At 46.1% G+C, this 19941-nt stretch overlaps 1 protein-coding gene across 2 annotated transcripts in view; it reads right to left on the bottom strand.

Annotated features, from left to right (window-relative positions):
- The window catches only part of CLSTN2 (calsyntenin 2), a gene marked incomplete at both ends in the record, with an annotated part of 634289 nt that overhangs the window by 15676 nt on the left and 598672 nt on the right, over nt 1-19941 (bottom strand). For both annotated transcript variants that reach the window (XM_082839413.1, XM_082839414.1), the window contains one exon: nt 3847-4013. In XM_082839413.1, the coding sequence (XP_082695539.1) occupies nt 3847-4013 (167 nt within the window). The remainder of the gene's footprint in view (nt 1-3846; nt 4014-19941) is intronic.

A 19941-nucleotide genomic window follows, 5' to 3' on the forward strand; every position in this document is an offset into this window, starting at 1 on the left:
CTTCCTGGGGACCTAGCAAAAGGTGACAGCACTCACTCTCCCTGGAAAGCTGGGCTGTAGCCACAGTGGTTCCTTTCTTTGAACCAAGAAGCGGTTAGACAGATGGTCTTAGCAGAATGGTCAGCGGTCCTGGAGGGTCAGGCTGGGACATCAGTGAAGTCCCTGCCGAAAGCCCTGGCCTGTTCTTTGAGGACAGGCTGGCTGTGGCCCTCCAGGCACCTCGCCTTCCCTGCCAGCTCCTCTGGGCTGGGACAGATGAAGATTCCCTGCAATAGAGGCTCTTCTGTTGCAACTGTCAGCCAGGATTACTTTTCAAAAGAAGCTGGGGCATCAGCAATGCCAAGTGCAAGGTCCGCCCAGCAGGAGAAGGGAACTGTGATTTGTTGAGAGCCGAGTTATCAGGTTTTCTAGGGGAGATCTGTATCTATATCTAGATGTATATCTATATCTATATATCTCATCTGTATGTGTCTCTTTGCTATATCTGATATATAAATATATGTAAGGATATATAAAAAATATATATGTTATTCAATTCTTACATCACTACAAAATAATACTAAGTCCATTTTACACACAAGGAAATTGGGGCTTTAAGGATTAAAGTACCTTGCCCAAGGTCACCCCGGTCATGAATATCCATACTGTGCTTTGACCCTAGGAGGGTTTCGTCCCAAAGCTCTTGCTTTTTCCCACGCTTCCACACTAGAGATGACAATTTGGCAGGGATGACGCTATGAAAATCAGAAGCGTGTGTTCTTCAGGAATGTGGCGATTCCACAGTGTCTCATATGGTTACATAACAACAACCACCTCGATCATGTGATGAGTCCAGACATGCTGGAGAAATAGCTGGAAATATGCATGATCCAGGGGAAGACAAGTGAGACGAGGAACCCACGTGGGACCCCGTGAGTAGACGGGATGTTTTCTTAATCACGGCAGGCCCTCACTTTTTGGACTAGCCAGAGGGGAGGGAGGAGGCCGGGAGCCAGTAGAGAAAGTATTAGTCATTATTCAAAAAAGAAATGAGGGACGAAGGAGGAAAGGCAGGTTGGAAGCAGTTTTAAGAATTTTCAAGAATGCCTTCTCATCTGAGTCTTGTGGCGGAAAGAGCCTAGACTTATTTTGGCCAAGTCCCTGAGCCCCAACCTCCTTATTTCTGAAATGGGGTCATAATATTTAATTTGTTGTGAGGAGTAGGGATAATGAGCTTAAAATAGCCCCCAGTGGGTGCACCGTAACATCGTGTGTGTTTTCATTAACTTCTCATACAGTGAACTAGTTCTTGCCCGCTGCGCCCTAAGGATGGGAAAGGATCGTTTGCAGTGACTGGTTCTGAGCAGGTGGTATTCTAAAAAGTCAGATGAGCCCCCTCCACTCCCCACAGCTCTGGGTGCCATTTCATTTAGCACTTCCTCTTTCACAGGCTAGGACCGCTATGTAGGGATTGCTATGGTTCTTAATTTATAGTTCTAAGAATGTGTGGCTTGTAAGTCCAGCATCTTTGGTTTATGTGTTCTGTGGTGCTTGGAATCCTGCAACTGTGGCCCCATGGGATGGTCTAGAGCAGAGAAGATCCACGCAGGGGCAGGGAGCAAATCCAGAATCAGAGAGGGGACGGATTCTGGATCTGTTGGAGGACAGATTTCACTGGCTTGACAAACCCCTGAGGGAGCAATACAAACAGTAGACCAGGGATCAGACCCCAGGCTCTGCCTGTGAGGATATCTGTATGAAATGTGCCACGAGGGGCTTGCCTGGGCCAGCTGCCATGAAATTGACAGGTGGAACGCTGGCCTTTGCAGTACAGGCGGTCTTGTGAGTTTCCTTCAGACAGGTGATTAGCTATGGAGAGCACCTGTGTGTATGTGTTTCATGCATTTTAAACAGTGTTCTGGAAGGTCATTCATGCTTTACCCTGCTTGTGTACTCCTCCCATCTTCCCCCTCTGACCAGGGCTCCAGGGTGAGCATTCTGAACCCCACGCCTGTCCAGATCATGCTGCCTCGCCTGGAGCCCTTCAATGGTTGCTTGTTGCCAACAGAAAAAAAAAGTAAACACCAGACATTAACAAGGCCCCGTGACCCGGCCTCTGCCTACCTCTCTGGTCCCACTTTCTAGCTTGCCTCCTGCAATTTGGGCACTTGTAACACTGGCTTTCTGCCTAGAGTGACCGCCCTGCCCTCTCCCTTGCCACCCACTGCCTGCCTCTCTCCTGGTTAGTTCTTACCCGTCCTAAACAATACGCTCAGGCTTCACCTCCTCCGAGGAGCCTTCCCTCCCCGCTGTTGCTCCCGGTTCTGAAGCTCTGGAGCAGAACTGCCTGGGATCACATTCTGGCTCTGCTCCTGACTCACTCTGGGATCCCTGGCAACTTTCCTTTCTCTTCCAGGCCTCCATTCCTCATGTGCAAAATGGGAAGATTCATGGTACATTTATCATAGGTGGTTCTGGGGCTTAAGTGAGTTAAACGCATAAAGGTTTTAGAACAGTGCCTGGTACCCAGGAGACCCTCAGTAAATGTCGGTGCTCATAATCATTGGAGCACCGGATTACAGGTGTCTGCTTGGGCCACTGAGTGCCCCAAAGACAATAATCTTGGAACATTCATTTTCGTTTCCCTCTCCGCAGCCCAGAGCCAAATTATATGGGTGTCTGCGGAATGTTTGCTGAAGTGACTGCAACGTGAAGTCGAGGCATGATTTGCCCAGATCACTGGTCCCTCCAAGGCCAGCCCAAGTCAGAGCCCCACAAGCAGTTGGCCACTGAGAGTGTAAATGAGGGGGCCCTCTGTTGGAGTGGTGACCCCTGTCCAGGAGACGCAGGCCTGGGGTGGGGAGGCCGGGCAGCTCCATGGGCAGTGCTGAGTGGGGACGGATGGGAGGTGGTGGGAAACCTCTGTTCTGGTCACTCCCTCCTTGGGAAAACTTCACAGCCGCTGGGGCCTCATGGGGCTGTCCTGTGTCCCTGGAGACAGAGGGTGGGCCGCCCTCACTCCCAGAGAGGAGGCCAAGGGGCTGCCTGCTGTCACTGGGGTCCGCTATGATGGAGCGGGGGCTGTGATAATGTCTACCCTGCTCTTTGCTCAGGACCCCGAGGCCTGATGCGGGCAGGCGCTCCTCGGTCCAGGTGAGGCCAGATCTATCCCCGCCCATCGTGGGCGGGGAGGTGCTTGACGAGGACAGTCAGCCACATCCTGCGCCCCTCAGGAGGAGCTTTTCTCAAAATGCAGCTTGGATTCCCTTGGATCGTTTGAAGAGTTTTATGTTGTGTGGATGACGAAATTGTGAATCTGTTCATATTCCCTTTGGCAGCCAGACATTGCCTGGAGCCCAATCCGGGCCTCAACTTAACAACATAAGACCCAGTGACCTCTGCATCTGCTTTCTAATTCCACCCACCCCGGGGTGACCTTCCTTTGTAATTACTAGTTTCCATGGTCCAAACTTTTAATCCTACTTTTCTGTATTTCTGAAGGTTGTGCTTGCGTCACTGCTCCCTCAGTTCCTTTGGGCAAATAAACAACAAAGCAGCCCCCCAACCCAGGAAACAATGAAATGCAGCAACTCCCTCCAGGTAGACATTGAACGTGTGCCTGCTTTTATGCCCTGAACTGATTGCACTCGAGGGCTTCATCTAGGAATTTCAGGAGACGGCACAGAGTCTGTTGTGCGGTCACGGTCACCGTCACCGATCTCCCTGCTGTGGCAGCACCTTTGCCATGGTACCAGCTCGATGTGACGTGACAGGAAATGACTCCGCGTCCAGGATTGCACTGGTGTTTAGCAGCCTCTGCCTCACAAGGCACCGTCTCACCGGGAGCGATGCTGGCTCCTTCCTTACCTTTATTCCTTGGCCCAGGCTTTCCAGGGAATTGATATCCAGCCCTTCTTTGCAGGCCTGCAGGCAGGAAACCACCTTCTGACTGTCCATTTTGCCAGGGCGGATGGTGAGACTGGCCAGGCTGCCGTGGAAGAATTGAGCAAAGCGCGGCTTGGTGACTTCTCCTCCTAAAAGATAAAGAAGCGTCGTTATTTGCCCTGTGGACATTGGGTAGGAAACGTCACTTCAAGGCGCCATCTGGCTGGGGAGCCAAGAACACAGTGGCTGCATCCCCTGAACCCGAGCTTTTCCTTCCAAGTGGTGAGCGCAGAGTTGTGAAGCCCGAGTCTCGAGAGGATGTCATTGGCCGCCAAGACCTTGGCACTCCTCCAGGTGCACCTGTTTAGGAATCTGGAATGCCTGAATTTAAAACATTTACTTTCAGAGGCACGGGAGGTCTTAAAAGACAGGAAGGGCCTACAGAGTAAAAGTAGGAGAGGGAGAATCTGCCAGTGATGAAAGACGCGCCGTGCGCCAGGCTGTGTGCTGGGGACTTCACCTGAGCGAGCCTGCAAAGAAGGGATCATTGTTTCCATCTGACGGATGAAGAACCCTGGGACTCAGAAAGGTTGAGGGACTTGCCCCAGGACACACAGCTAAATGCTGGAGCTGGTACTCTAGTGGTGTATGTGACTGCAGAGCTGGCATTTGCTCTCCTGTATTCATTCCACAGAGAGGCTGGCCTGCGATTGAGGGGTCCTAGGAGCCCCAGGTCCCTGGGTTCTGGCTGTCTCACAGTGAGTTGATTTCACATCAGCTCCGATCGAGGTTCTCTGGCATATAAGGGCTTCCTTGATTCTCTTCTACCTCGGACCTTCTTCTCGTCACCCAAGAGTTTTTTTTACTGTTCCCTCTACTGGTTGTGCTGAGTCCCGTCTGAGCCCAGGTCGGCTCTTCTGCATATGAAATTGATCAACGCGGCTTGTGTGGCAAAGGCAGCCTGGAAGCCACCTCTTGTCATTTTTCTCCCTCGTTTCCTTAAAATAAAAGCCCCCCTAAGGTCCATTGGAAGCCTCACCTCCTCCACGAAGCCCTCCCCACTGACTTCACGGAGCACAGACCCCTTCCATCCCTGGGCAGCTTATGTCAATGATCTTAGTCTGGATCTTGCATTTCTGTTTGTTCAGAGAGGTGGCTGAATGTACAGGAAAGATGGATCTGGGTGGAAATCCAGCTTTGCTAATTCCCTGAGGAGGTTCTGTTGCCTCTCTCAGCCTCCACTTGCTTGTAGGGGACGTTGCTGGGTTTTGCGTCCTGATTCTCCTGCGCTGTCTCAGCCGTGGCCCCCATCCGTGTGCTCCATGAGAAACCTCCCTGTGGACAGCTTTCCCCAGCATCTGGAGGGCAGGTTCCTGGAAGGTTCTGCCGGAGTAACACCACAGCGATTTCTCTGCCCTTCAGTGAGCCACGCTGTGTCAGCCAAGTCTGGAGCTCTGCCTGGGTGGCAGAGGGCTCTCCACAGGGTGCTCTTTTTCAGCCCCAGGGAGGGTGGGTGTCCTGATATCTGCATTCCTATAGCCTTCAGAGTTCTCTCTACTTAGCAGCTAATCCTTCCTTATTCTAATACGCTGTTATAGTTAATAACTTTTTATATTTCCTTGTTGAAATTACTGTGTGGTTTCTCTCTCCTGGCTGGGTCCAGACTGATACACCCTCTAGGTTTGCACACATACATTTGCTCACACCCGTTCCTCTCACACTGAGAGGCCACCTTCAGACTGCTCAGATTAGGCAGATCCCACTGGTTCTTCAAGGCCCCTTAGGCCCCCTGCCTACCTTGCCCTCTCCCTGCTCTGAGCCTGGAACACAATAGTTCATTTTAATGCACCCTCACAGCTCAGCATTGTTAGTTAATGTATTTGTGCTTTATGTCTTCAGTAGCCTATAAGGGGTGGTTCTTGACTTCGGCTACACATTTTAATCACCTGGGGATATTTATTTATTTATTATTTTTATTTTTTGCGGTACACGGGCCTCTCACTGTTGTGGCCTCCCCCGTTGCGGAGCACAGGCTCCAGACGCGCAGACCCAGCGGCCATGGCTCACGGGTCCAGCCGCTCCGCGGCATGTGGGATCTTCCCGGACCGGGACACGAACCCGTGTCCCCTGCATCGGCAGGCGGACTCTCAACCACTGTGCCACCAGGGAAGCCCCCACCTGGGGATATTTGAAAAGATAAACTGACCCTGGTGAGGGGTCCCACCCCCAGAGATTGTGACCTAACTGGTGTGGGGAGTTTTTTTAAAAATTGAAGTATAGTTGATTTACAACGTTGTGTTAGTTTCAGTTACATGGCACAGGTTCTTTTCCCCTATAAGTTATTACAAAATATTGACTATAGTGTAGTTCCCTGTGCTATATAGTAGGTCCTTGTCGGTTATCTATTTTCTATATAGTAGTGTGCATGTGTGAATCCCAACCTTCTATTTATCCCTTAGCCCTGTTCTTTCCCCTTTGGTAACCATAAGTTTGTTTTCTATGTCTGTGAATCTCTTTCTGTTTTGTAAATAAGTTCATTTGTATCTATTTTTCTTTTTAGATTCCACACATAAGTGATTTTATAATATGATATTTGTCTTTGTCTGACTTACTTCACTTAGTATGATCATCTCTAGGTCCACTCATGTTCCTGCAAATGGCATTGTTTCCTTCTTTTTGATGGCTGAGTAATATTCCACTCTGTATATATACCACATCTTCTCTATCCATTCCTCTATCTCTTTCAGGTGAATCAAACATGAAGTCAAGGTTAAGAACCAGTGGGCTATACACTTCCTGAGGCCAGGCTTCTACATACTCCTTGCGTCAGCTCTCTCCTTTATGCCACCCACAGGCTTACTCTTGCCCCTCTCCATACGCTGCTGGAATTTATTGTTTTAAGTCTGTCTCCTGGATGGCAGGGAATACTCATGCAGGATTCATTGTAATGAAGACAATACTGAACAGGTATTGGGGCTGAGGGCTGCCCCAGGCACTTTGCACAAGTTGGCTCATTTATCCCTCTCAGTAACATGAGCCCCTGTCCCTGTGTCATCAAACATCTTGCACCCTGCCTGGCACACAGCGGACACTTCATAGTTGTTTGCTGAATTGAAGAAGATGGTCCAGCAGAGTTGTAGACCTGTGGTGCCTCTCCAGCATCCATCTCACTCCTGTCCTCTTGCAATGGCAGCCCTGAGGTTTGGGGGGTTGACTTGAGTTCCAGGGATGGACTCTGTTTAGTCAAAGGTTATTCCATCTCCATTGCTCCAGGGACAGAATGAGGTCTATACTCGGGACCCCTCATACCAGGATGAAGCCAGTCAGCATCAAAAAGCCATAGGAGTTGGTCTAGGGTTAATCATAAGACCGAATTTAAGCCAGGGAGCTGAGCGGGGAAATTGACTGGCAGCCTCTGGGAAAAGAGCTTCCATCTTCTCTCTAGAAAGTTTCTGGAACCTGCTCTTGCTCTCTTTCCCTGGAGATCATTATGTGACGATAGAAGGCTGAGAGCGGCTGCAGCCATCCTGCAAGCAGACCAGGGACAACCAAGGCAATTCCTCGAGGGCGCGGCGCCAGGAGAGCAGAGAAGGCTGAGCGAACCCTGAGCAGACCTCCTCACTGCTTTACCACGGAGTGTGCTCAGCTGTGGCAGCCAATCGTCCATCTTTACAGCTTAAGCTGCTTTAACTCAGACCGTTGTTACTTGACACCCAGAGCATCTTCACATTGGAAATGAAAGGAGAAACCTCTATTGAAGTGATCAGTCCACACATTTGGCTTTGAGGGATGACCTGAGGTGACCATGGCTTTGGGTATGGGGGAGCCAATGTGGGGTCTTTGGATTTAGGCCCTCGAAGCCCTCATAGATACGGCACTCCTCACAGCCATTAGCATGTCCCTACCCTAGTAAAGGGACACTTCTGTTGATCTGCAGGAAGAAGGGTGTGAGCCTGGGTCTGAATGGTAGAGCTGCCCACTCCAAGGCATCCAGGTGGTCATCCCTTCCCCGCCTTGTCCCCCACTTGGAGCAGCAGATCCAACAACAACTCTCAATGACTGGCATGAACTATGTGCCCAATGCTGTTGAATCTTCATCAGACTCTTGGGAGGTAGGTACTTATTCTTTTTTATTTATTTTTTTACATCTTCACTGAAGTATAATTGCTTTACAATGTTGTGTTAGTTTCTGCTGTATAACAAAGTGAATCAGCTATACGTATATATATATCCCCATATCCTCTCCCTCTTGCACCTCCCTCCCACCCTTCCTATCCCACCCCTCTAGGTGGTCACAAAGCACCGAGCTGATCTCCCTGTGCTATGCGGCTGCTTCCCACTAGCTATCTATTTTACATTTGGTAGTGTATATATGTCCATGCCACTCTCACTTTGTCACAGCTTACCCTTCCCCCTCCCCGTATCCTCAAGCCCATTCTCTACTAGGTTTGTATCTTTATTCCTGTCCTGTCCCTAGGTTCTTCATGACCATTTGTTTGTTTGTTTTTTAGATTCCATATATATGTGTTAGCATACGGTATTTGTTTTTCTCTTTCTGACTTACTTCACTCTGTATGACAGACTCTAGGTCCATCCACCTCACTACAAATAACTCAGTTTCGTTTCTATGGCTGAGTAATATTCCACTGTATATATGTGCCACATCTTCTTTATCCATTCATCTGTGGATGGACACTTAGGTTGCTTCCATTTCCTGGCTATTGTAAATACAGCTGCAATGAACATATTGGTACATGACTCTTTTTGAATTATGGTTTGCTCAGGGTATATGCCCAGTAGTGGGATTGCTGGGTCATATGGTAGTTCTATTTGTAGTTTTTTAAGGAACCTCCATACTGTTCTCCATAGTGGCTGTATCAATTTACATTCCCACCAACAATGCAAGAGTGTTCCCTTTTCTCCACACCCTCTCCAGCATTTATTCTTTGTAGACTTTTTGGTGATGGCCATTCTGACCGGTGAGAGATGATATCTCATTGTAGTTTTGATTTGCGTTTCTCTAATGATTAATGATGTTGAGCATTCTTTCATGTGTTTGTTGGCAATCTGTATATCTTCTATGGAGAAATGTCTATGTAGGTCTTCTGCCCATTTTTGGATTGCGTTGTTTGTTTTTTTGTTATTGACCTGCATGAGCTGCTTGTAAGTTTTGGAGATTAATCCTTTGTCAGTTGCTTCACTTGCAAGTATTTTCTCCCATTCTAAGTGTTGTCTTTTGGTCTTGTTTATGGCGTCCTTTGCTGTGCAAAATCTTTTAAGTTTCATTAGGTCCCATTTGTTTATTTTTGTTTTTATTTCCATTTTTCTAGGAGGTGGGTCAAAAAGGATCTTGCTGTGATTTATGTCATAGAGTGTTCTGCCTATGTTTTCCTCTAAGAGTTTGATAGTTTCTGGCCTTACATTTAGGTCTTTAATCCATTTTGAGCTTATTTTTGTGTATGGTGTTAGGGAGTGATCTAATCTCATACTTTTACATGTACCTGTCCAGTTTTCCCAGCACCACTTACTGAAGAGGCTGTCTTTTCTCCACTGTATATTCTTGCCTCCTTTATCATAGATAAGGTGACCATTTGTGCGTGGGTTTGTCTCTGGGCTTTCTATCCTGTTCCATTGATCTATATTTCTGTTTTTGTGCCAGTACCATACTCTCTTGATTACTGTAGCTTTGTAGTATAGTCTGAAGTCTGGGAGCCTGATTCCTCCAGCTCTGTTCTTCATTCTCAAGATTGCTTTGGCTATTCAGGGTCTTTTGTGTTTCCATACAAATTGTGAACTTTTTTGTTCTAGTTCTGTGAAAAATGGCATTGGTAGTTTGATAGGGATTGCATTGAATCTGTAGATTGCTTTGGGTAGTAGAATCATTTTCACAATGTTGATTCTTCCAATCCAAGAACATGTTATATCTCTCCATCTGTTTGTATCATCTTTAATCACTTTCATCAGTGTCTTATAATTTTCTGCATACAGGTCTTCTGTCTCCTTAGGTAGGTTTATTCCTAGATATTATATTCTTTTTGTTTCAATGGTAAATGGCAGTGTTTTCTTAATTTCACTTTCAGATTTTTCATCAGTAGTATAGGAATGCAAGAGATTTCTGTGCATTAATTTTGTATCCTGCTACTTTACCAAATTCACTGATTAGCTCTAGTAGTTTTCTGGTAGCATCTTTAGGATTCTCCATGTATAGTATCATGTCATCTGCAAACAGTGACAGCTTTACTTCTTCTTTTTCAATTTGGATTCCTTTTATTTCTTTTTCTTCTCTGATTGTTGTGAGTAAAACTTCCAAAACTATGTTGAATAATAGCGGTGAGAATGGGCAACCTTGTCTTGTTCCTGATCTTAGTGGAAAAGGTTTCAGTTTTTCACCATTGAGGATGATGTTGGCGCTGGGTTTGTCATATATGGCCTTTATTATGTTGAGGTAAGTTCCCTCTATGCCTACTTTCTGCAGGGTTTTTCTCATAAATGGGTGTTTAATTTTGTCAAAAGCTTTCTCTGCATCTATTGAGATGATCATATGGTTTTCCTCCTTCAACTTGTTAATATGGTTTATCACATTGATTGATTTGCATATATTGAAGAATCCTTTCATTCCCGGGATAAACCCCACTTGATCATGGTTCATGATCCTTTTAATGTGCTGTTGGATTCTGTTTGCTAGTATTTTGTTGAGGATTTTTGCATCTACGTTCATCAGTGATATTGGCCTGTAGTTTTCTTTCTTTGTGACATCTTTGGTTTTGGTATCAGAGTGATGGTGGCCTTGTAGAATGAGTTTGGGAGCGTTCTTCCCCCCACTGTATTTTGGAAGAGTTTGAGGATAGGTGTTATCTCTTCTCTAAATGTTTGATAGAATTCGCCTGTGAAGCCATCTGGTCCTGGGCTTTTGTTTGTTGGAAGTTTTTTAATCACAGTTTCAATTTCAGTGCTTGTGATTGTTCTGTTCATATTTTCTATTTCTTCCTGGTTCAGTCTCGGAAGGTTGTGCATTTCTAAGAATTTGCCCATTTCTTTCAGGTTGTCCATTTTATTGGCATATAGTTGCTTGTAGTAATCCCTCATGATCCTTTGTATTTCTGCAGTGTCTGATGTTACTTCTCCTTTTTCATTTCCAATTCTATTGATTTGAGTCTTCTCCCTTTTTTTCTTGATGAGTCTGGCTAATGTTTTATCAATTTTGTTTATCTTCTCAATGAAACAGCTTTTAGTTTTATTGATCTTTGCTATCATTTCCTTCATTTCTTTTTATTTATTTTTGATCTGATCTTTATGATTTCTTTCCTTCTGCTACCTTTGGGGTTTTTTTGTTCTTCTTTCTCTAATTGCTTTAGGTGTAAGGTTAGGTTGTTTATTTGAGATGTTTCTTGTTTCTTAAGGTAGGATTTTATTGCTATAAACTTCTCTGTTAGAACTGCTTTTGCTGCATCCCATAGGTTTTGGGTTGTCGTGTTTTCATTGTCATTTGTTTCTAGGTATTTTCATTTCTTTTTATGGCTGAGTAATAATCCATTGTATATATGTGCCACATCTTCTTTATCCATTCATTTGTCAGTGGACACTTAGGTTGCTTCCATTTCCCGGCTATTGTAAGCAGAGCTGCAATGAATACTGTGGTACATGACTCTTTTTGAATTATGGTTTTCACAGGGTATATGCCCAGTAGTGGGATTGCTGGGTCATATAGTAATTCTATTTTTAGTGTTTTTTTTTTTTTTTTTTTTTTTTTTTTTTGCGGTATTCAGGCCTCCTACTGTTGTGGCCTTCCCACTGTGGAGCACAGGCTCTGGACGCGCAGGCTCAGCGGCCATGGCTCACGGGCCTAGCCGCTCCACGGCATGTGGGATCTTCCCAGACCGGGGCACGAACCCGTGTCCCCTGCATCGGCAGGTGGACTCTCAACCACTGCGCCACCAGGGAAGCCCCCTATTTTTAATTTTTTAAGGAATCTCCATACTGTTCTCTATAGTGTCTGTATCAATTTACATTCTCACCAACAGTGCAAGAGGGTTCCCTTTTCTCCACAGCCTCTCCAGAATTTATTGTTTGTAGACTTTTTCATGATGGCCATTCTGACTGGTGTGAGGTGATACCTCATTGTAGTTTTTATTTGCATTTCTCTAATGATTAATGATGTTGAGCATTCTTTCATGTGTTTGTTGGTAATCTGTATATCTTCTTTGGAGAAATGTCTGTGTAGGTCCTCTGCCCATTTTTAGATTGGGTTGCTTGTTTTTTTTCATATTGAGCTGCATTAGCTGTTTGTATATTTTGGAGATTAATCCTTTGTCAGTTGCTTCGTTTGCAAATATTTTCTCACATTCTGAGGGTTGTCATTTCGTCTTGTTTATGGTTTCCTTTGCTGTGCAAAAAGCTTTGAAGTTTCATTAGGTCCCACTTGTTTATTTTTGTTTTTATTTCCATTTCTCTAGGAGGTGGATCAAAAAGGATCTTGCTGTGATTATGTCATAGGGTGTTCTGCCTATGTTTTCCTCTAAGAGTTTTATAATATCTGGCTTTACATTTAGGTCTTTAATCCATTTTGAGTTTGTATACTGTGTTAGGAAGTGTTCTAATTTCATTCTTTTACATGTAGCTCTCCAGTTTTCCCAGCACTACTTATGAAGAGGCTGTCTTTTCTCCATTGTATATCCTTGCCTCCTTTGTCAAATATAAGGTGACCATATTTTTGTGGGTTTATCTCTGGGCTCTCTATCCTGTTCCATTGATCTATATTTCTGTTTTTGTGCCAGTACCATACTGTCTTGATTACTGTAGCTTTATAGTATAGTCTGAAGTTAGGGAGCTGGATTCCTCCGGTAGGTACTTATTCTATAGTTACAGAGGAAACTTGGGGTTACAGGAGAAAGTAGCCAAGGTCACATGAGCAGGAATTGGTGAAATGTGGGCTCTAGAGAGTGAGTACATCCATCTGTGCTCAGGACTAACTGGGCAAACTAGTGGCACTGGGCAGCCCAGTCTAGAATGTGGCTTGGAGAGAGCCGCTGTGGTCTGCCATCCAGGCCCCCTCAACTTCTCACTCAGAAGCTCCATCCTTAAAGACCACACTCTGTGACTCTCCTGGTTGCCAAGACATCCTCCTACACAGTATTTTCGTTCAGCGAAACACCCATATTTCCTATTTTTGACTCAAGAATCCCAGATCTGTGATACACTCTATTAGTGATGCAGCTCCAGGAACGGAGTTCTATTAGCATTTTGCAATAGGAGGCCAGCAAAAATTGGAAATATATTTGCACTCAGAGGTGGTTGTGATGTAGGATTTAAAAAAAATAATGGATACATTGAAAAATCGCTTTCTATTTAATATCTAGGGTGTCTGCACACACCACATGGCTCCCCTGCTAACATTTAGACATACACATGCTCGTGAATTATTTTAAGAAAAGAAAATAACCTGATTTCTAATACAAAGAACCTTCTCTAAATATTTGCAAACACAATGTTGGATTCCTCAGGTTAGATCTGCACACATTTTTAAAGTGTTTTCTGTTTGCCTAGCCTTCTGTTTGATTCAGTTGATTATAAGATGGGACTGTGTTCCCTAGGAGCTCACATTTAGTTGGGAGAATAGACACTGGAAAAGTAAAATAAAAATATGGGTAAATTTCCAGTACAGCAGATGTTCTAAGGCAGTGCATGATTAATTTCCAAACATGTGATTTAGACAACGTGTCCAACAGATCAGAGGGGGAAAAAAATAACATCCATGATTTAGTATTAGGTCCCTAAAACATGGAAAATTTCTTTTATATACTATTTTATTTAATGCTTAAGTGGCAGGATAGTACTTTTGAGATCATAGCCTCTCTTCTTTATTTTTTTCTGAAGCCACAATTTTTAATAAAAGAATTCCAAAATCAAACCTGGCCTCCTGGGCCATTATGAAGAAATATTTATCAAGTGAATAAGAATATGCCTCTCTTCTTCTGATTTCTCCCATCTTACCCTCCACTTAAACGCACCTCTGCCTTGTGATCATTGCCGCAGGGAGGGTTGTGACGGGGGAAGAGAAGATGGGGCTTGAAGCCGAATCTCTTCCTCATTTTCATTTGCAGAATCCTAAACCTTTAGAAGGGTGGGGAAGATGTGGGTATCTTCAACATCTGGGGGAAAATAGAGGAAGAAAATCTGCCTTCCCCCAGTCTAGGAAATGATACCCCAGACTGGCGGGTGGCAGGGAAGGGGTGGGGGGATAAGATGAAAGAGATGCAGAGTGAGGGCACCTGAGGCCCACCACCTGGGCTGAGCCCTGGAAGGGGTGTGTGATATTGGGAGGGAATGCCAGCCTGGCATATCTGGACAGATGGACCATGGATGGTTTCACAGAGAACATGAGAAGCAGCAGAGGTATTTCTGTGCCCCTAAGTAAGGCAAGGGAATACAGAGAGCACTGATGGCCCTAAAGGACCATTAGTGACTGAGGACCAAAGAGATGGGCACTATTTCAGTGGATACCTGCATGGAAAGATGACTGGAGGCCCCTTGACACCCTAGCGGCTTCTACAATCCAGCCCCCTGAAATCAGCGAGCACCCTAAGGAAATGGGAGAATTCCAAATTTGCCAGGGTTAAATCTCCTCCAGTCAGATAGAAGAAGGGCTTGAAATGAAACTAAGATGGATGTGGAAAAACTACTTTTCTTTTTGTGAATCCAGATTCTTACCTGCTGAACATACAACTCCTTTTACAGATGATGTTTTCAAAGCTAGGTAGGTAAATGGCCTAATGCCCTACGGGCAGAAGTTAGTGAAATTCTGATTCAAACCCAGGTCTTGCTTGCCCCCAAGCCTTTGACCTCCACGCCATACAATACGTATGGCCGGGAGAGTTTGAGCGGCATTTCTTGGAGGATGTCATAATTGGGGTGCTTCAGGAAGATGGGGACAGGTTGGAACTGACACGGGGCTGGGGGAGAATGTCCAGTGACACTGGGTTCTGTAGACACTGAATGGTTTCAGAAGCAACTCTCAATGATTTGTGTCAAGTTTGCTGGGAAACACAGTTGTCCTGAAAAATAATAGTGTTTGGCAAGTGTGATTTAACGTTACCTGTGTTATTCTGGGTCGGAGTTTGCACTGGGAATGAATTCCCCCCCCAGCTTTCTTTCCACTGGGAGGTGAGCCCATCGACTGTTCGCGTAGCTTTAATCAGTCATGTTCACCTTCCTCTGAGTAAAAGATCTGTGTCGTGCGAAGGTACCAAGTCTCTTCCCCTTGCAAAGCGTATGCGGATGCTGTGATCTTTTTTTTTTTCTTTTCCTGCTGTTATTCCCACAGCTATTTAGTCTGAGAAACCCATGGAAAGTAGTGGGGGCCGCGTTCCCTCTTGCTCGAGTTGGAGGCTGCCCTGTGCATGGTTTATTGATGGGGACACTCCTCAATGAACACAATTTCATGGATGGTTGGATATCAATTTTGAGCAATGCAAATGGTGAGACCATCTGAAATCTTGCTTTCTCTCATTTCCTCATTTCAGTGATGGAGACACACACGGAACGCAAAGACTAAGTGAAGTGTGTAATAGACCCCCATAAGCTGCGGCTTTTAAAACTGTCCGTGCAACCCCGGGGGTTGAACTGTAGTTGCAGGGACTTGTGGACAGGGACGCTCTGCCATCAGGGCTGGCCATGACACATTCTCAGCAGGCTTTCTCTATCCTTTGGTTTTTATGTCTCCCTCCCTCCAGCCTTTCCAGCAAACATTTACACGGCATGTTCTAAGTGAGTGAAACATACGACTTATGGGATGACCACAGAAGTCATTACTCCGGGGTTGGGGACCTAAGTTGATGGAGTTAGAAGGGCCCTCATATATCACCCAGGGTGGCCCCTCCACTCTCCAGGACCACAGAGGCAAGACATGGTCCTCAAAGACTCAGAGCAGATAAGCAGCAGTAGTGAGGGTCTGGAATTCTCGTCTGATTCCAAACTCCACCCTCCCATTAAACCATAATGCGCGAGGGGCCTGTGGTTATCTTTGGTCTCAGCTTGATTTTGTCTGATCTGTGGGAAAAAATGCTCAGGGAGTTTGGGTAAATGGTTTGACCCCAGATTCCAGAATCCTCTGGTCTTCCTTACTTGGCTGTGAAACACCATCTGACTTTACGTGTCCCTAGAAGCAGAGGTGATGTAGCAGCATAATGAAGGGTGAGGGCTCTGGGTGGCACAGACCTGGGTGCAGATCCAGGCTCTAGGTAACCTTTCCCAAGGTCCTTATGTTATCTAAGTCTTAGTTTCCTCATCTGCAAAATGGGGATGATAATCACACCCACACCATAGGGTTGTTAAACAGAAGACAAGCCAGAGCTGAGCACAGTGCAGGAACTCAAAATTGGCCACTAGTTCTGGTGACAGCAAGAACCAAGGGACTCTGAAATGAGTCACGTGAGTTTTCTGTCTCTTTCTTCAGTGGCCTTCTCCTGTTTTTTTCTCCCCGCTCTGGTGTGCCTCTCAGAGAAGTTAAAATGACACTGTTTTTACTCTAAGACCCTTGCCAAAATTTCTAATTAATATCACTTTCAGAATAAGATTCAACGTTAAAATTGTAACTCAGTTATACTGTGTTTCCACACATGAATGCCTGAATTTTATTCATCTGTGTTGTCTTTTTTTTTTTTTTTTTTTTTTGCAGTACGCGGGCCTCTCACTGCTGTGGCCTCTCCTGTTGCGGAGCACACGCTCCGGACGGGCAGGCTCAGCGGCCATGGCTCACGGGCCCAGCCGCTCCGTGGCATGTGGGATCCTCCCAGGCCGGGGCACGAACCCGGGTCCCCTGCATCGGCAGACAGACTCTCAACCATTGCGCCACCAGGGAAGCCCATCTGTGTTGTCTTTAAACCAATATACCCTCATGTCAAATGAACTCCAGGTCCTAGAATCACCTTTTCTTGATTTTTTAGTACAGACAATGCAAAGAGACACCTTGTTGGTCATCCCTGTGTGTCAGACCATGAACCATACGCCTTTGTCAAAACAAACTCAAAAATGGGGTATAATTCAATAAACACTAATTATTGACCTTCTCCAGGACATGAAGTAGGAGGAAAGAGAAGGGGAGGAGCATCTGTGAAAGCAGATAGTCCTTACTTTCTGCAAACTCATGCCCTAGTAGTGGGTGGAGATCTGCATTAATAACTCCAATGAGATGTTTCCCAAACAGTGCTCCAAGAACACTATTCCACAAAGAGTGAGTTCCACAGTGGAATACGATTGAGAAACATAGGTTAAGTAATGTCAAACTGATTGGTTTCTTGGCAGGCTTTTGAGAGCTTTGAATAAGCAAATGTGCATTGCGACTCTTCAATGTGGTGCTGTGGGGATGGTTTACGCAGTTTCCCAAACTGGACCTTGGCCTCCTTGAGGAAACTGTGGGACCGAGCTTCATGAACCCCTCGGGAAATGCCACTTGAATGTAAGGCGGACTGTGCTAGCACGTGCCTCTTTCTCCCAGCAGCAGAGACCCCCAGGGATGCAGAATAATTTCAACACAGACTTTATTAAGAGAATTTGTATTAAATTAGACCAAGCTTATTAAGTGACGGCATGTATTCCAAGTCTCTGCACTACTTTTAGTGTCTGGAAAAAAAAAATGACCTGAAAATGTACAGCAGAGCTCAGGTCCACATGTGGCTCTAATTCCTCTCTGTCTGAGGAACAGACGCTATTGATTACTGCAACCCTCAGGGTTATTTCTGCCTTTTTATTCCTTTTTTGGCCATTCCTATTCTTTGCCTTGACTCCTCCCCAAAGCCACAATGGGGGTTCTCTCTGTCTGTCCCTTAACAGGTTCTAATTTTTAGAACCATCCCCTTCTTTATCTCCCGCTGCTTTATTTGTTAAGTAGGGGTAGGACTCAGCCAGACCAGGAGCTAGGGCAGAAAGCCCTTCTCATCCAAGGCCAGAGGGGTGCCACTGTCAGGAACAGGCAAAGCTAGACACTCTAGGGAGGTCAAGGTCCAGAGAGCACTGGAGGAGAGGCCCCAGCAGAGGCAGGGATGAGGTGGTCTCTGGGGACAGAGCCACAAGCAGAGAAGTGTGTGATGAGCTCCCCCAAGAGCAGATGAGACTCAGGCAGAGGGCAGGGTGGTACTTTCTGGGGTGCATGTCTAGAACTATGTTTCTTCAGACATGTTCAGCCATTTCATTAACAGAACTTTTGCCCTGATATCATACAAAATGGATAAAACAGAGCTGCTCTGGTTGTCGTGTTGGGGGAGAGGTGCCCTGGGGTGTCACCTGCTGAGGCACGTCTCTGACACCCCGGGGACTCCCTAAGGCCGTGGTCTGGCACATCAGCAGGCTTCGCGATTCACCCCCACGACAGCTGAGTTACAGGCCCTGGTTGGTTGGGCCCAGTGTAGAGGTCCAGGCACAAAGCAGATGTGATTATACAGTTTTTACCATATATGGGTAGAACTTGAAGTTTTGCTGTTAAAAATGGATGAGTAGGGGGCTTCCCTGGTGGCGCAGTGGTTGAGAGTCCGCCTGCCAATGCAGGGGACACGGGTTCGTGCCCCGGTCCGGGAAGATCCCACATGCCGCGGAGCGGCTGGGCCCGTGAGCCATGGCCGCTGAGCCTGCGCGTCCGGAGCCTGTGCTCCGCAACGGGAGAGGCCACAACAGTGAGAGGCCCGTGTACCACAAAAAAAAAAAAAAAAAGAAAAAAAAAAAGGATGAGTAGGGACTCTAAGGAAAAGGACAAATTAATTAGTCTTTCAAAAGATCTTCTCCAATGGCGTGACCCAGAGAGAGACAGGGACCTGGTATTTGTCCAAAGGCAGCCGTTTCTGACTGATCAGACTGATCTCGGCCAGGAGAGAGGGTCTGATTCCATCCCCAGAACACTGACACGGAGCACAGAGGTGATGGTCAGGTGGCATGTAGTGGCCATGCAGAGGAAGGAGGACTTTTTTGAAAGGCGAGGTCCATCCTGACTTCAAAAGCCCTTCTCAAGAATTAAAATATGCTGCCTGCTCTAGGCCGTACTGGCAACATTTCTTAAGTGTAAATGAAGTCTCAATTTTTTTTTTAATTACTGGAAAAAATACCAATGAAAATAAAGTTCTACCAATGACTTTGGCTTTCCAATTCACGAACAGGGCACAGTAGGCTCATTGGGGCTGCAGAGCACTGCCCAGCCTCGGTGCTGGAGCCAGTTCCCAGGAGCAAGAAGCTGCTAGCACGTTATTTTCTATCCTCATTGTTAAACCCCAACTGGAAATCTCACCAATGGGAGCCAGTTCCCTTGCCAATCTCAAAAGTACTTGAAAAACTCCCCACGATTACAGACCCAAAGGGGTTCATTCACACAGCGGGCTTAGAGCGTGTAGATAAGTGGACTTCGGGAGGTTTAGAAACATGCCGAGATAAAGACTGCGTTACAGGCCATCAACTTCACAGTGCCATGTCCTATTGAAAGACCTTTTGATGTCTCCTTCCAAGACGAAAAGAGAATCCAGGCTCCTGACAAGGCAAGATGGCGCACTATGGTCTGGCCTCGACTCCTTATCTCAGCCTCCTCTCAGCTCATTCTGCTCCATGCACGTTCCAGTGATAGGGCGCCCTGGGCATGCTGACGTCAAGCTTCTCCGCCACGCTGTATGCTGTTGCCGTCTTTATCTTCCTAGCGAACTCTTTCTCATCCAATAAAGCCCAGTTTTAAAGAGTTTAAAGGATTTTTCTCCTATGCTGAAAATTCACCAATAGATTATCATTCCCCTCAGAGAAGATACTCAGATCTTCTCCATACCCAGAAGCCTGGATGATCAGGTTCTCTCCTATACCATCAGCCTCATCTTCCAGCGCCTATAGATGGACCTGGGAGGGCAGGGTCTGAGTGTGAACATTAATCCTGGGGAAAGGGAGAAGGTCAGTGCATGCAGGGAGCCACGGGGAAGATGGTATCCCAGAGGCCAGAGTGTACCAAGGTCTTGCAGGCAATCTGCCATATTGGGTTTAGGTGCAAGGAGCAGAGAAGGAGGTGGACGAGGCGACCAGCAGATGTTTTCAAATTTACACATTCATTCAACTGAAACA

This window comes from Leucopleurus acutus, assembly GCF_964270905.1.
Source record: "Leucopleurus acutus genome assembly, chromosome: 5".
In the NCBI taxonomy this organism is placed as follows: Eukaryota; Metazoa; Chordata; class Mammalia; order Artiodactyla; family Delphinidae; genus Leucopleurus; species Leucopleurus acutus.